The 17,820-nt window shown below is 30.4% G+C and overlaps 1 protein-coding gene across 2 annotated transcripts in view; it reads right to left on the bottom strand.

Moving 5' to 3' along the window:
* The window catches only part of LOC115887881, a 97,959-nt gene that overhangs the window by 69,333 nt on the left and 10,806 nt on the right, over positions 1–17,820 (bottom strand). Inside the window, exon 1 of one of the 2 annotated variants that reach the window (XM_030907403.1) lies at positions 10,092–10,489. The exons of the other annotated variant lie outside the window; for it this stretch is intronic. Within the exon in view, the coding sequence (XP_030763263.1) occupies positions 10,092–10,121 (30 nt within the window). The 5' untranslated portion in view covers positions 10,122–10,489. Of the gene's footprint in view, positions 1–10,091; positions 10,490–17,820 lie in introns of those variants that run through there. 2 annotated transcript variants of the gene reach the window in all.

A 17,820-nucleotide genomic window follows, 5' to 3' on the forward strand; every position in this document is an offset into this window, starting at 1 on the left:
TACAGACATTTTTCTTATGCGATTTTATAATTATTTATTATACGCATTACAGAAACGATTTGTCTTAGGAATAAATGTAATAACAGCCACTACCCATACCCAACAGGAGACCGAAGAAACATGTCACCAGCAAACGTTTTTTTCTCTTTTTTCCACAATGGAATACATGTTTTTATGTTTTAATTGTGTTATAATAAGCAAATAAAAATGTTTTAATTATTTTGACCAGAAGTTTTGATTGATTATTGACAGGTGACTAGTTCGAAATTTCCACAAAGATAGCGCTAAATTGAAACATTTTGGAAACAAGGTTTCCATTTTATTGTCGATTCATTTTCGAAACACGAGTTTCTCTCCTTTTAGAGACAAATATGATATAATATAGATGATTACAATTGAAAATTACTTTTTAACGATATATCATGTTCCTATACCTAAACCGTTTAGTTTCTTCAGTAAAGTCATTCAAAAGAATATAATGCTGTTATATTGTTTCATTTAAAGTATCACTTAGGCATTATTTGCTAAATTTTCTAACTGTATGCAATACATATTTAACATATAAATTTCTAGTTATACAGGGTGCGTCTCAAAAGTGACTCGCCCCTATAACTTATTTATTTTTTCACATAAAAAAACGAGATTTGCTATGTTAGTATATGACATAAATTAGGATTGATTGACGTATTCAATTGTTTTTGGTCTCTCGTTTTTTTATCTGAAAAAATAAAAAAGTTATAGGGGTGGGCCACTTTTGAGACGCACCCGGTATATTCCCAAAGCTGTTTACAGGTATATTAACGCACCCGGTATATTGGTTCAGTATAAAGATTAAGATCAATCAGTATGTATATTGATATATAAACAATTTTTAAAATGCCTGCATGAAATTTCATACTTTATATAATAATATATCGTAACAAACCAACCCAAGGTTACTTACATATCAGCAAAATGTAAAATCATACGGTTTCATAAAAAAATATAAATTTTCAAGCGTGCGGACTAGTAACATATTATTAATTAAATTAATTCTGATTAAATTTTGCATAACACGCTGCACAATATGCACATTACAATCACAATAAACAATCATAAATTTTTCATTTTGACAAACACTTACACACGTAAAGATTTTGAAACTATAGGTGATGATTTTTACTAAGACTTACACACATAAAGTTCTTTTTTGAAGTTATTTCCTAATTATTCGGTTATTTTTAAACCTACGATTGTAACATTTAGTTAATGAACAACTTATTTTGAACTTAAATGAAAAGTAAAACTTTTTTTTAACTAAATTATACCAAAATGTTTTCCAAAGTCCAAATAAAAGTATGTTACTGATGTAATAAAAAACCTAATATGATAATTTTGCAATTTGGAACCATTTTACTATCTTTATAAAGTTTAAATTGACTACAATAACAAAACTGCCAAAATCAATTTTCATCACTGTGGACCCCTGGACATAACATACTAAACTATCCAAAGATGTTTGAGCCAAACTGCATCTACGTGACTTAGGCTCATTTAGCACAGGGCTGACATCGGACTTAATTTGATTTTAAAGCGACTATTTTATTTATTGGTACAGATAGCGTAAAACGAGAAAGAGCAAAGTGTAGAACATAAAAAGTCAAGTAACTTGACCAATAACTAAAGAATTGTATAAGGACATGTAACGCCCCTATACGGGCTGCAGCAGAATTTGTGACCTTTTTTTTTGTTTTAGTGGCAAACAATGAGTCATCATTTGGTCACCAGCGACAATTGTAGCGATTTTTAATAGTTTGTGTGTAGTAAACTTTGTATAAACTTTATTACCATGGTGATTAGTTGTTCAGCTTTCAAGAGAGTGTAAAAGCAGCAGCGATAAGAAAGAGCCAGGAGTTACGTTTCATAGGTAAATAAACAGTCCACTCCAACTTTTTAGCGTTTTCTTATTGAATTCGATAATTATTCTTCAATTTCAATTAACATCTTTATGTACTTGATATGTGCTACACGTCGATACTAGTTTTGTACCTTTTGTTAACATTTTAATATGTTTTTTTTACACCATAGGTTAAGCTAGGTTAAGAAAAATATGTGCCACGGCACTGTTTGGTGACATCGTCACAATTTGCTCTCGTGTGTTATTTGTCCTTGGATTCTTTAGTCATTGAACTTGACTATATTATACAGGGTGAGTCTTAAATAAGTGCAAATATTTTCGCAGGGCTGGTAGATTTCGATAAAAGAAACATATTTTCTCTTTGCCATTTTTGAGATAAGTCCAAAATAACCGAGTTATTTAAGTTTGAAAATTAAAAAAAAAATGATTCTTTTTGAAAAAAATTTGAGAGCCACCGGATTTTTTCTGTAATTCCATCCCTTTTAGTGCCGTAACCATTTAGTTGGTTGAGTTAAGCCGTAACTATGGTAATATCAGAGATTAAGATAATATAACGTGGTAAAATTTGCGGTGAACAGGCAGTTCTAAAAAGTTTTCGAAAAATATACAAGGAAATTTAAAAGAAAATGCACAATTTTCGGTATCTTTTTTGCGAAAAAAAACTCATAGATGAGTTCTTGGGATCGAAATATACCAGCCCTGAAAATATTTGCACTTATTTAAGACTCACCCTGTATATCTCAAATATGCCAATTTTGGACTTAACATAGTATGCTTCTAGGGTGCAGATACTATTTTTTTAAATAATAGGTAGTAGGTAGTTAATAAAATATCTAAGTAACTGTAAACCACTTTCAGCAAAATATTTTCTGCGCAATTTTTGTTATGTATGTATGCCAGAAGAACGAACAGGTGGTTTAAGAAACTACACTCTACAAGAAAGGTTTAAGAAACTAACTCTCTACAAGAAATCGTTGACGTTCTATTCAGAACGTCAACGATTTCTTGTAGAGATATGCTTGAGAAATCGTTGACGTTCTATTCAGAACGTCAACGATTTCTTGTAGACGTATCTGTTTTAAAAAGTAAAGTGTTCTCGAATAGTTCAATTTAAATATTTTAAATAGTTCTTTTCTTGATTCTTTATATTTTTTTGCTTCCGACGACGGAAAGAGAAAACTTTCCGAAACGTTAAGCATTTTTTTCTTTGTTAGGCAAATTTTTATTACTGTAAACACAACTTCTGACAAGCAGCGTCCGTTTAGGTTTAACGCCAGAAGTGTTTACAAAAAATAACTATTTTATTTTGTAGATTTTTCTTGCAGTGCAGTGGCGAAAAACCCATAAGGATATTTTTGGATAGATGAATCCGCCACATAAGTATAGACATTTTTTACAATCCTAATTTATTTCACATACTCGTAACATATCAAATCTCGTTTTTTATCTGAAAATCTAAATTAAAAAAGTTATAGGGGTGAGCCACTTTTGAAACACCACCCGGTATAGTAGTAACTACACTTCATTTTTTTTTACACATTATAAAATCACGTAAACATCAATTTAAATTATCGTCTTCATTATGAATGTGCAATTATTTATGCACAATAAAAATACCTTCTTTCATGAAGAATGTTTTTACTGTATTCTTCGTCTTTCTTTACATTATAAATAAACAATTTATAACGCACATTAATAATATAATTGACCGAAGAGGAAAAATAGGAAATAGTTACAGATTCATTGACACAGTCTGCGGGCACTGTACGGTACTTCAGCAGGTGAGTTGTTTTGTTGTGTTCATTACTGAAGTATGAGCGACCAACCGTGGTAGTTCAACGTTATTTAAAAGTATTTTACGTCGCAATATTAAAGTTCGTATAGAAAGGCATTTTGCGACTAGCTATATGTAACAATTGTTTGGAGAAAAATGATTGATGAATGTTGTGCCTTATTATTATTATTATATCAATCAGTGTTTTCTATACCATCCAGAGTGGCGCACCTCATTCGCCTCGGTTGATTATACAAAAACAGAAAGATGTAGAAACAAATATTTTATAGAGTATATGTGGAGGGCAATGTACAGTAGTGGCCAAAATTATAAACTTTTAATATTCTTGAAAATTTTTTTGAAAACTTAAAATTGGCGAGTAGTTTATAATTTATTATTATTGTATTTCACTCAAATATTTGTTTACTATGCATACAATTTTTTATCATTACACTATTGTCAAATGGAAATACATTTTAAATTTTTTGCCGGACAAAAATATAGCAACTATTTTTTGTAAAGATAATATTCAATCATGTTCAGACATTTTGGCGAAATTAAAATGCGGCAATAAAGTATATTTATCGGTAAAACTCTGTCTTCCGAAGTTAGGGATATTATTATTCGACGATTTTTAAATGGCGAAAAACAAGTTCGGATTGCCCAAAGTTTGTTATTAAACAAGTCCGTTATATCACGTATTGTGCAAAAATATGAAGAAACAGAATCGCCGAAAAAAAAAAATACAGGAAGGCCTAGAAAAAACACTTCTCTCAAAAAAAATGTGAAGGCCCGATTGTAGTTTGCTAAAAATTACTGTAACTGGACACATCAACATTGGAAAAAAGTAGTTTTTAGCGATGAATCCAAATTCATTCTATTCAGAAGTGATGGAATTGCTTATGTGAGGCGCCCTGTAGAAAAAAGGCTGAATAGAAAATATATTTCACCTACTGTGAAACATGGGGGCGGTTCCATACAGGTTTGGGGGTGTTTTTCGGGCTACGGCATGGGTCCACTCTTCAGTATAAATGGAATAATGGACCGGTTTCTGTATAAAGGCATTCTACAAAATCAAATGATTCCTTATTTGGAAGAAAAAATGGCTAGAGGTGCTATTTTTCAACAAGATAATGACCCCAAGCACAAATCCAAACTGGTGACCGAGTATTTAAGAGTTGAAATAATCAATTTATTACCTTGGCGTTCACAGTCTCCAGATCTTAACCCGAATGAAAAATGTGGAACTATGTGGACACAAAAATCCGAGATCAAAACTACAGCAACTTGGATCAACTTTTTGAAGCACTACAGAATATCGGGAAAGCAATAGATAAACATTATATAACCAATATGCTGCAATCTATGCCCAGAAGGTGTGAAGAGGTCATCAGACAGAAAGGACATTATACGAAATATTAATTATTTTCATGTTTTCTATTTATTTCAAAATATTTTCAAATTAATTTGTAAAAGTTGCTATAATTTTATCCACAAGAATATACATGTATATTAGTTTATTATACGTTTTTTTAATTGGTTAATCAACTTTTAATGTCCTTAAAATAGACATCTAGACTCACAACAACAACATTTTATTTGGGTGAATAGGAAAATTGCTATTACTTTGTAGGCAATTTTATATTCGAATTGTAAAAGTTGCTATAATTTTGGCCACTACTGTACGTAATTTAAAATTATTTTGAAATGTACAGGGTGTGTCAGAACTAAGATCCATACCAAAGTTATATTTTTTCTTATGGAACACCCGGTATTTTATTTCATTTTTGGTTTCATGGCCATGAAATAAGGCATTTATTATAAGGGTTTAATGTTAAAAATCTTTGGTTTTTGAGATATTTAAAAATGTTTAAATAATATGGATGCTATAATAAAAAAGTTTGTCAACACCTTGTACTTTACTACTTTTCAGAATAAAATTAATTCTTGTGCTGATTTTTAAGCCAGAGAAATAAGCTTTAAAGCAATAAAAAAAGAATAAATAAGCATTACCTTTTTTTTAGCTTTTACTAAAAAATTGGATTGCTTCCTTTAATGTATACAGGGGCACAGGGGTATCAAAAATTGCTGCCGTTGAACACATCTACAGAGTTATTCACCAAAAACGACACGGAATATTGTAGCTAAACGATTAGACTTTTTACAAATTGTAAGTTTTGGGTGCGTTGGAGGACTATTGGAGCTACAATATAAAAATATATTTACAAAATACAGAGTGTCCCAAATAAATAAAAAATATCAAAGTTATATCTTTTTAAATGGAACACCCTGTATATTATTATATTTTGTTTCTACTATTAAAATAAAGGTAAATTTGATTAAAGTTTATCGCATTTTAATCTTACCGTTCTAGTCGATAATATTTACGTATTTGTCAAAATACAGTAGGAATTAATGCTTCATTTCTCTAGGCGTATTTCAGTTTTTAAACCAAATATTGTACTGAAGTTTTTCTATTGGCTAAATTTTGTGTTGCAATAATAAAAAATATACTACCTTATACAGAGTGTCTCAAAATTTGTTTTAAATAATTAGGAGCTTTAAATGATTGCAATAACTTGTTTAATTTAAATAGAACACCCTGTATATTTTACGAGGGTCAGATGCACTATTTAATTGTCTATCAAATTGTATTATACCATTTTTTTAACTATCTTTTCAAGTTTTCGTGGAAAATGTATTTTCTTATAATTTCCCGCTGGGATTCAGGTGGTAGCTCTGCTGTAAAAAATGTCAAGTTGCCACATTTACTTATTTCCTGACATTGTCATTAGTTTTGTATTACGAGTTTTTGGTTTAAATGAATAATTGTGTTGTGATACTTTAAGCTTAAAAATGTTTACTTGCAGTCGAAGTGTACCAGATAGCTTAATAGCCGTTGCGAGAAACTCATCGCAAGCTTTTTAGAATATTTTGAACGGGAAAGCGGTAGTAATGGCCCTTTTTGTCCCTTAAGTGCTCTGTTAAGGAGGTGAGTTTTGTTATGTAAACAATAACTGTTTATATATTTATAATTAATTTTTGTTTCCTAAAATATTTTGATTAAACGAAAATATGGAAATGTGGGCAACGCTGTGCCGGTCAAGCTTAATCACGTGACTACGTTGATCACATATTTAAGAGAGAAAAAAAGACAACCTTTTATTTTCCATAACTAAACAAGGAATTCCGAAAGGTACTATTAAAAATGAACGATGTGCTTCATTTTAATGAATTCTTGCAGGATTTCTTGCTAATTATGAAATTAATTAAAATAGTCAATTTTTTTCCATCATATTTTAAAATTTACATGAGAGATTTTTTCTCATTTTTTCCATTTTAAGATTTACATTTTTTAAAATTTTCATATTCAGCTCTGCGTTGGAACACACGGTATATAAGTCAAAGATCAAGAGCTTTTCTTATCATAAATTTTCGCCTGTGAGTTCTCATTGATATTCCGATCCCATACACGACATAACATTACCTGTTACCTGCTATTTATTCTACGCAAACTGAATATCAAAACTATCAACGATCTCCACCTGCTTTAAAGATCGTTTGAAAATATTTAGGAACCTTTATTTCCTATTATTTATCTATTTACTTTCGCCTTTCTTTTGGCCTAGGGCCGGATGCTACATTAAGATAAAGCGTGAAGTTGGGTCAGTGGCGCATCTAGAGATTGAGTTTGGGAGGGGTAGCGGCAATATTAAAATATTGTACTAAATTTAAATGATATTTTCGCTGAAAGGTATCGTGATCGTGACTGTAGAAAGAAATATAATTTAAACACTTAAAAACATTTTAAATTTGTTGGAAAATTTTTCCGTTGCGTTTTTTTTTGCATCTGAGTGAATGATAAATGCTATCGATGCATCGATAGGTGACGATATATTGCCAGTATTATTATTATTGTTATTATATGTATATAGATAGGTATCGATATATGGATAAGTTTGCAGTTACCTGTAATTATGTATTATACAGTCAATATTTGTCAATTATGTAGAAAAAAATTAACCAGACATAAATATCAATTATGTGAATTATTATTCACAGAAAATTAGTCATATTTATACATTATGCACTTTATACTTATGTATCGAGAATTTATAATAAATTATAAACAACGAAGAAAAGAAAATGACCAGGTTTCAATAAAAAATTCTTAAATACTTTCGTCTAGAGATAAATATTGCATAAAGATGACTGAGATATAGTCTGTAAAACGAATAACTTTGAATTTGAAAGTTCCCGCGGGCTTTTCTAGTGTTAATTTTATTAGGTTATCAACTTGCGGCCATGCTGACGCAATGCCGTCTCTAATAGAATAGCCTCAGAGCGAGATTTATGACGTCACGCTAGTTAGATACTACGGATTAATAAGTATGTTGTAGTTCCTCGTATTTTTGGTTTGTATTTTAAAAATGATATAGTTTACATGAAATATACATAATATACAGTTAATAAATACAATATATATACCTATTTATAGTAATAAATACTTTGGCAGATAAACTATAAACCATACAAATGCAGCAAATGTTTTACAATATGGCTGAAATCGTACTCCATAGTCAATGTAGATAGTTTTTGTGTTAAGAATAATAATTTAAAAAAATATGTGGTCATCTTTTGACAAGTTTATATTAGATTAATTGCAGTAAACATTATAATATATAAATAAATTTTGTGATTGCAAACAATAATACACTATTAGTAGATATTGAATGTTTTTTGTTAAATTAGATCTATTTTCAAACCCCAAAATTTAAAATATATTTTACATTTTACCCATTATCTTATGCACCAACTATTCATTATTTGTATATTGTAAAACATTTGCTGGCATTTGTATGGTTCATAGTTTTATTTGCCAAAGTATTTATTACTATAAATAGGTATATATTATATTGTACTTATTAACTGTATATTATGTATATTTCATGTAAACTATATTATTTTTAAAATACAAACCAAAAATACGAGGAATAATTACGTTTTCCATGTATTCTACAACATATTTATTAATCCGTAGTATCTGACTAGCGTGACGTCATAAATCTCGCTCCGTGGCTGTTCTATTAGAGACGGCATTGGTCTAATATTTAGAAATGTCAAAAGCTAATGACATTTTACTTTTGTCAATTATGACATTTCGTTTTGATTTTTGCAAGAAGAGGAAGAACTGTCACTTGTTTTATTATTTTCCGTTTCTATTTCATAAAAGTAAAAAGAGTTATCTATCTGATTCGTTCAGGCACTCAATTTAAAGAATATCAGTAACTTTTTTGATAGAGGGATTTTATATTTGCCATGTTGGTAAAAAATAACGGTCAAAATTCAAAGTTATTCATTTTATAGACTATAACAACATGTTTGTGCATAAAAGAAAAACTAATTAAGAATAGAAAGAAGAAAGAATACAAAAAAGAAAGAACCTCAAAATTTAAAATTTAAAAAAATATGTACATGAATATATTAAAAAAATTAACCAATAAAAAATACTCTATGCCTATAAGTGAAAATACATGTTATTATGGAAATATTTTCACTTACAGGTATCGTATCATACGAATGAAGGAAAAAAAAACGGCGTCAGATACGGCTTGAAAATGAAGATCGCTGTCATTTTGTATGTAAAATTATATGACGAATGTCATTTTCGAGTCAACGTTTTTTCTGGATCACACGGTATTTTGTATAGTAAATATAGATTTGAATGTAAATAGTAGTAAATACTATATTTTTTCTCTGTTTGAATATTTCCATGTATTTTAATACAGTTTAATTCTTCTCTGGATTATTTCTTTTCTTATTTATTATTAAATTATAAATTGAACTTTTATAATTATTTTTAATTTAGTTTGTTTGTTGATAAATTAATATCAAGATATGCTTTTTTGGGTGCATTAACCAAAATCCTTTATTTGTTAATATTTAATAATAATAATGAACACAAAAATAATATATATCATACGTTCTTATCGACCTCAATAAAACCTTATCAAAAGTGTTAAAACTTACTGAATTAATTTTATTATATCCAATGACTAATTTTATGACATTCAAATAAAACATTATTTTTTAGCTTAATTTCATCAACAAATATTCCACAAAACAAGGAGAAATTAGGAATTCTATTTCAAATAGTAGGTACCCATACATTTTCGTAGTAAAATCGTTGAAATAAGGTTACATCGAACGCTTCAAAAACGCAGAAATATGACTCAAAACCGATACGTTTCGCAAACCGTGGTTATTGGATCACAAAAAAATTGCGGTTTTGTTGAAAAATGCCGGTGAAAGTGGTACCCGCAATAATCAAAGAAAGTCGCTCCCTTTACCCCTTATTGTTATAACACAATAATAATTTTGTTTTAAATCAATAAAACAAGTTATTATACATTTTCGTACCTGTACCATGTTGATATCGACCTCTATCATGTATTAATCCGAAATATTTCACTGAAAATCACCACCGAAGAACACACTAACACTCTACAACCGTAGAACACAAGGTCCACATTATTGTTTCTGTCATGAAAATGCGGAAAAATCGCGAAAATCCACACAAAGATGTTTTTATCTTATTCGATGGTACTGCCGGCAGTACCGAACGACTGAAATGGTACTACTGTTGCCCGTGAAGCCGATTTGGACACCGCGCCGCTGATACCAGTTTGGTGTTCGATTCGCTGGGTTCTCGGTAAAACAGGGTTCCGCTTGAGATGACCGTGAATTCGCGCATTGTTGCCGCTTGTTCTATAGCAATAAACTTAATGTATAAACATTATTAAGTGCTTTAACTGTTATCGACAAACCGAACTAAATAAAATGGTTGGATAAATGCAATTTGCTACGAATTTCATTTGGGTCGGTAATGACGTATGAGATTATTTTTATCAAATTTCTATAGATATTAAAATAATGTCGCACATTGTGTATTGACATCCGTTAGTGAGGTTGTTAGTGTTTGGTTTAATTTATATTGATCGGTATTTTTTTGTTAATGACTAAGTATTAAACTTTAAAGTTTAAGCAATGTCATATTTAAATTACTTTTTAGAAAAATTAATACTTTTATTATTGCAGGAGTTTTCTGTGAAAATATATAGACTGTTCAGCCATCGTTCAACGTTACGTCATCATTATATGTCAAATGCGAGTTTTAGGGCGTGTCTCAGATCAGTTCGTATTGTTTAGAAAATTCTAAATACGTTCCTATATTATTGACCAGCGTGTACCCGCGACTTCATTCGCGTCGAATTAATCATTTGTAATAGTGGTGATAAAGCAAAGCAAGAATTTCCATTAACATACAAACTGGATAAAATTTTCTCACATTTATGTCAGCATGAGAAAAAACAATATGGCGATATTATTATATAACTTGGTAATATTTGAGGGGTAGTTTCATCTCGTTCGAATTTGACTTTCGAAAAATCCGTTTGCCAAAACTAAGCATTTTACGTCAAGCAGTTTAAGCAGAATCGTGGTTAATCAATTACCCAACTTTTTGGAACACCCTGTATGATTTTTTAAAAAAATTCAAAATATGTAAAAAACAAAATAAATTATGCGTGTCCAGGCGTTTTCCCGAAAGACTAACCGTTTTTTAAATAACAAATATTGTAATATTTGAGGGGTATTTTCAGTTTTCACCCTCTTGGAATTTGGGATTCGAAAAACCCCTCCTTATCGAACCTCTACACCCCACAGTCAATCCGTTTGCCAAAAATCAGCTTTAAACGTCAAGCAGTTTAAGCAGATTCATGATTATTCAATGGTCATATTTATGAAACACCCTGCATAAATTTTTAAATAATCCTAAAATATGTAAAACAATAAAATAAATGTGTTTAAGAGTTTTTCCAAAAAACTCACCGGTTTTTAAATATGAAATATTCTAATATTTGAGGGGTGGTTTCAGCCCCTTAGAATTCCAGTTTCGAAAAATCCCTTCTTATCGAACATCTACACCCTAAAGTCAGTCCGTTTTCCAAAAATCAGCTTTTTACGTCAAGCGCTTGAAGCAGGATCGTGATTAATCAATGACCAGATTTTTCGAAATACCCTGTATAGATTTTATAAAAAAAAACAAAATAAAATATACGTACGTGTTTAAGCGCTTTTTTCGGAAACTTGACCGTTTTTTAAATAAAAAATATTGTAATATTTGAGGGGTGGTTTCACCCCCTTCGAACTGGAATTTCGAAAAACTCCTTCTTATCGAACCTCTACACCCTAGAATCAACCTGTATGCCAAAATTGAGCTTCTTACGTTGAGTGGTTTGAGCAGGATCGTGATTAATCAGTCACTGAAGAATTTTATAAATATATTAGTATAGATTGAGGGAGTTCCGTCTTTTTTCGACAGTTATTTATTTTTTTCTTGAACTAAGTTACGATCCCTTTAATTTCAATCCTTTGGACTGTTGAAATTCCTATTTCTAAAGCATCAGCAACTCGCTATATTATTTAAAAACGTTATACGTTATCAACTTGTATTTTACATATGAATATTATACATTTGCATTGTTCTTACTTCATATTTTCATACTTCATATATATGGCGTCCACGGGTCCACGGGCAAGAGTGTTCTACCAGCGTATTTTTTTCGAGAAAAATATTTTAAAAGCTTAGCAATGAACTCTTGTTCATTTTGATTAAATCTTTGAGGCATTTTTATAATAAAAAATTTTGAATTTTGTTTGGCAGCAACAATCGATTTTTAATTTTGACTTGATTTTAACAGTGATCGATGTCCCCAATAAAATTATAACCCCAAATCAAGTGACAATGAAAGTTACTAAAAAGAATATGCAGTAATTTACGAAATGCCGTAATGACGTCAATTTTTAGTTAAAAAATACAATATCTTTGATAATATGACAACATAGGTAAGATTAAGTTAACAAGAAAGAAAATCCAGAAATTTTCAAAGAAAATAACTCAGTTATTTTGGATTTAATTGAAAAACGGAAAAAGAAAATATGTTTCTTTTATCGAGATCTACCAACCCTGAAAATATTTGCACTTATTTAAGACTCACCCTGTATGTAATTAACTATATATTTTTTTTCTTTGAATTCTAGTATATTTGGGTATAATAGAGAACTTATTTTTTTGTGTAATTAGGCATTCTGTGCGAATTCCACATAAACTGATACCGACATACACACTCACTGAGAAACAAAAACATCCATTTACTATATTTCATTTAAACAATAGGTACCTACTTCCATGTATTCCTATTTTTAACGACAATAAAGCTAAAAAATGTTTACTATTTCTCACAAAAAATGTTACCAGTTTTTTAACTTCTAAAAAATCCACGTGTGCACGACAAAATGTTTGTTTATTATTTCAGAATAATGACGTAAATTCGAAAGATATTACAACACCGCATGGTGCACCGGACAGCTGGCGCGCCGCTGATGATGGTCGGGTTGATGAACGCGAACGGCGTTGCCGATTCAGATTGATCAATTTCCAAAAAAAAATATCTTCCTTTTTGAATATGTATTAGTTATTATTAGTATTACGTGTTAATAAAACAAAATAGTTATAGACGTTTTAAAAATATTACCTTATCTATCTAATACATCATTATTTTAAGAAAAAAAAACAAGTCACAGAACAATCCCTAATTAATAATAGTTTTATTATTAATACTTATTTTTAAATTTTATTGAAAAATGTCGAGTACCTATTACGTATCTGCTATGATCGATACATTTTCCAAGAAAGATATTTTCTAATTTTGATAATAAAATAACTTTTTAGACAGTGGACCTAATTGGTGTATTAAAATAGCACTAAATAATAATTATCATTATAATTGTAGTAAAAACTATCCATATTTTAATTCCATCACCCGAAAAAAACTATAAAATAGTTTATACAGGGTGCCAAAAAAAATAGTAAATGGTAAATAAAAATAATATACAGGGTGTCCCAGAAATAAGTGCAAGTATTTTAAGGGGTGGTAGATCTCCATAAAAGAAACATATTTTCTCTTTGTCGTTTTTCAAATAAATCCAAAATAACTTTAATTATTTTAGGGAGGAGTTATTTTACTTTGAAAATTTTAAAAAAAAATATATTTTTTGCTAAAATTTTGAGAACCACTGGATCTTTTTTGGATTTTTTTGTAAATGTAATCTGCTACCTATGTTGCCATATTATCAAGAAATTATGTTTTTTAACTAAAAACTAAAAAAAAATTCAAAAATGTTTTCAAAAAATTCCGGATTTTCAATTTTTTTTTTCGCGAAAAAAACCTCATAGGCGTGTTTCTGGGGTTGAACTATACTCCGAGTTAAAATACTTGCACTTATTTCTTGGACACCCTGTATAGTTCATATCAAATAACCTTTCAGTCACGTGATTAAGCTTGACCGGCACAGCGTTGCCCACGTTCACTTTTTTTTTAATCAAAACATTTTAGAAAACAAAAATAAATTAATTATAAATATATAAACAGTTATTATTTATATCAACAAAACTCACCTTCTTAACAGCACTTAAGGGACATAAAGGGCCATTACTACCACTTTCCCGTTCAAAATATTCTAATAAAGTTGTGATGAGTTTTTTACGGCTATTACGCTATCTTGTACACTTCGCACTAAAAGAGGTTCTAAAAAGAACAATGTTGACTGCAAGGTCTGCTAGTAAAAAATTTTAAGCTTAAGTGTCAAAACACCATTTATTAAAACCAAAAACTCGTAAGACAAAACTAAACTGTCAAAAAGAATGAGAATGTCAGGAAATAAATAAATAAATGTAGCAACTTAACATTTTTTACAGCAGAGCTACCACCTGAATCCATAGCGGAAAATTTAAATTCGAGTTAGTCAGCCCGGCCCCGAATATGCCCATGGTTGGCAACAATGAATTTAAAAATCACTCAATTACGTAACTAAAAGTTTCTTCTTCTTCGTCGTCTCTTCATATCTGAAGAATCGTGACATTATGGCTAGGAGATTTGATTGAAATTGATACCTGTAATATTTGCTATTTGGCCAAGCCATCTTGATGGTGATTGTCCTCTGGGTCTTCGGCCTTCTACTTTGCCTTGCACTATGAGTTTTTCAAGGTCGTCTTCACCTCTGCGAGTGATATGACCCGAAAAAGTGAAATTTCTTTAAGCGCGCTGAGATTAAAGATTCAAGGCCGTGACACAACACGCGAGACGACAGGCGAGAGGAAAAGTAAAGGACAGCCTACGGCTTAGAAAAAATTGAGATATTTAAATGAAATTTGGTATGTCGATAGGCTGGACCAAGGCCAACTTGACCGTGTACGACACGTGTCACTGTGACAGTTAGTTTTGACGTAAGAAACGTCAAAAGTTTGGTATTGGTTTAAAGAGAGGTATTGGTTTATAGAGCGCGTCAACAGCGAGGGTTTTTTAGCGCTCAATAATAAGCTTTAGTTAATATGAGGTTATTTTAAATTATTAGAAATTAAAGTTTTTTCGTTATGTTGATGCTGTCTAAGAATTCCATAACTTTTTTAATCTTCGAAATGTTAAAAGGCGCGAAAATATTCTCATAGGTAACACCATTAAAGAATCTAGACCTATGGGAAGAAACAGGTAAGACACATTCAAAAAGAATGTGTCTCATTGACATTAAATTATTGCATAAGGTGCATTTCGGAGGGGGTTCATTTCTGATAATATATGATTTGGTAAGATATGAGTGTCCTGTGAGGGTTCTAACAACTTTACAAACAGATCTGCATTCAAGAAAGTATAATATATTTTGAAACAGATGAAGAATGTGACATATGTGATCTAAGTTTATTAGTTCCCTCGAGGATGTCCCATTCATTTTGAAGTATACTGAAGAACACATTTTTGTGGAAATTTCTGAAATCGACAACGGATGGAATTCCTTCAATATTATGTAAGAGCGTTGCCTCGTTAGCCAGTTTGTTTGCTCGGTCGTTACTAGCAATGTCTGTCCAGGAATCCACATAAAGTTAAAATTGTATATAAACATAGGTTAGAGAGTTTTTGGAGTTTAAAGAAGCAATACTGTTGAGGGAACTAAGTGAATCAGATAGTATTAATGCTCCAATCGGTGGCATGCTCTGAATTTGGATAAGAAATAGCTGTGAGTTCGGCTGTTAAAATGCAAGAGAAATTATAGGTAACCTGATTTTTTTATTAGCAACCGGGCTATAAAAAGCACAGCCAACACCTTGGTCAGATTTCGAGCCATGTGTGTAAAAACAAATATAGTCACGACATTTTTCGTCTAAAATTTGTATTAGACTAGTTTTGTAAAGATATCTGGATGTTTCAGATTTTTCTAATTTACAAAGTTCCATATTAACTGAAATAGGATCCTTCCATGTGAGCGACGGTGCACACGGACCCATCCTGCAAAGTTGGATACGACGTTTCGTTTATATCTTCATCAGGGTGGGACTAAGAATTTGATATTGAAGGAAAATGTGGGTCAATTTCAGCATAATGGGAGACCGACTACAGGATGACGACCTCGATGTTTCAAACCGATGCCTCTAAATGGACGAACTCGTCAGGATTTTTCTTAATTATTGGTCGATTGGAACCAAACTCGACACGTGGATAGAGGTACCCGAATGGAGTACTCAAAGGGAGAGGCGGCCAATTTAATACAAATTTTGTAAAAGTAAATCAAAAACTTCTGACAAGTAGTTTCCGTTTGGGTTTAACGCAGAAGTGTTTATAAAAAATAACTATGTTATTTTGTAGATTTAAAAAAAATACCCATATAGGATTTTTTGGAGAGATGAATCCGCCACATAGGTATAGATATTTTTTAAATCAAATTATTTATTAATTTTTAATTCATTACTTTTTCAAACATGTCCTTCAAATCGTTCAATTTTATAGCTGTTAGTAAGAAGTTTCACTTCAAATATTCGAACATAGTGCACATACAATTTCTTTTTGAGTTTTCAAACTTGAATAACTCGGTTATTTTGGACTTATTTGAAAAACGGTAAAGAGAAAATATGTATCTTAAATCGAGACCATTTTTAAGCCCTGAAAATATTTGCACTTATTTAAGACTCGCCGTGTATAAAAGGAAGTAGTACCAGTACTACCCTCTATCCTAATGGAAAGTATCCTTTCAGAACTGTTTTTACATAAACGCCATTTGCTTTAGCAAATAAAATGAGAAGAAAAAACAACAACTATGCAAAACTCTAAAAAGTTAATTGTAAAAACAGTTATCAATTTTGATGCTTAGTAAAAAACCATCTTACCTTCTATTGTTTTTTTTTCTACTTTAGAAAATATTATGAGGAATTTCAACAAAAAAGTTCTTGAAACATTCACCACACATACACTAGTCCAATAGTACGGATTAACCGAACCTATTTCGTCTAATAATTATATATTTTCTATTATATTACCTGAAATTATACACTACATACTCCCCAGAAGTATTTCGCGATATTGTTGCAATTTGTAATTTTTACGAACCAGAAAAGAAATTGCATAAAAAAACGAAATTTACTGAAATTCTCCATTATAAATACTCACTAATTAATTCAGAAAGTAGTTGATGCCGTATTTGTCACAAATAGAAATATATCATTTCTTGATGTCGGCTTTATGAATATTTCATCGATAATAATCAATAAAAACACGAAAGAGAAACTCGATAAATTTTCATAAAATAGGAAATCTTTGGCAACACGGCTTTAAATCCAAAACAGCTTCTGTTCTGTACACATTCTTCACCGTCGGTAGTCCGCACCTTTTATTGAATTCTGTAAAAATTATCTTAATTGTTATCTTCTCCACTTAAAATCGAGGAATATGCAAAATCTCAAGATGATTTTATCGCAAAACGACCTTTTAGACATTGTTTTTTTTTTAACTTTTGTTAAATTGACACTACGGCCTTGATATGCACATAATGCTACCAGAATCCCAAAGATCGTCTACCTTTCTATTCATTTGCATACACAAATTAACTTGATATTTTTAATATTCAAATTATAGGCTTTTATTATTAATTAATTTAAATCTTTAACTATAAAAAAATTATATGTAAATATATAGTGCATCCGTCTATATTTAATTGGTTAAGTACTGTTTTATTAAATATATATAACTGGAGTTTTACATTC

This window comes from Sitophilus oryzae, unplaced genomic scaffold (assembly GCF_002938485.1).
Source record: "Sitophilus oryzae breed Bouriz unplaced genomic scaffold, Soryzae_2.0 scaffold_660_pilon_pilon, whole genome shotgun sequence".
Classification (NCBI taxonomy): Eukaryota; Metazoa; Arthropoda; class Insecta; order Coleoptera; family Curculionidae; genus Sitophilus; species Sitophilus oryzae.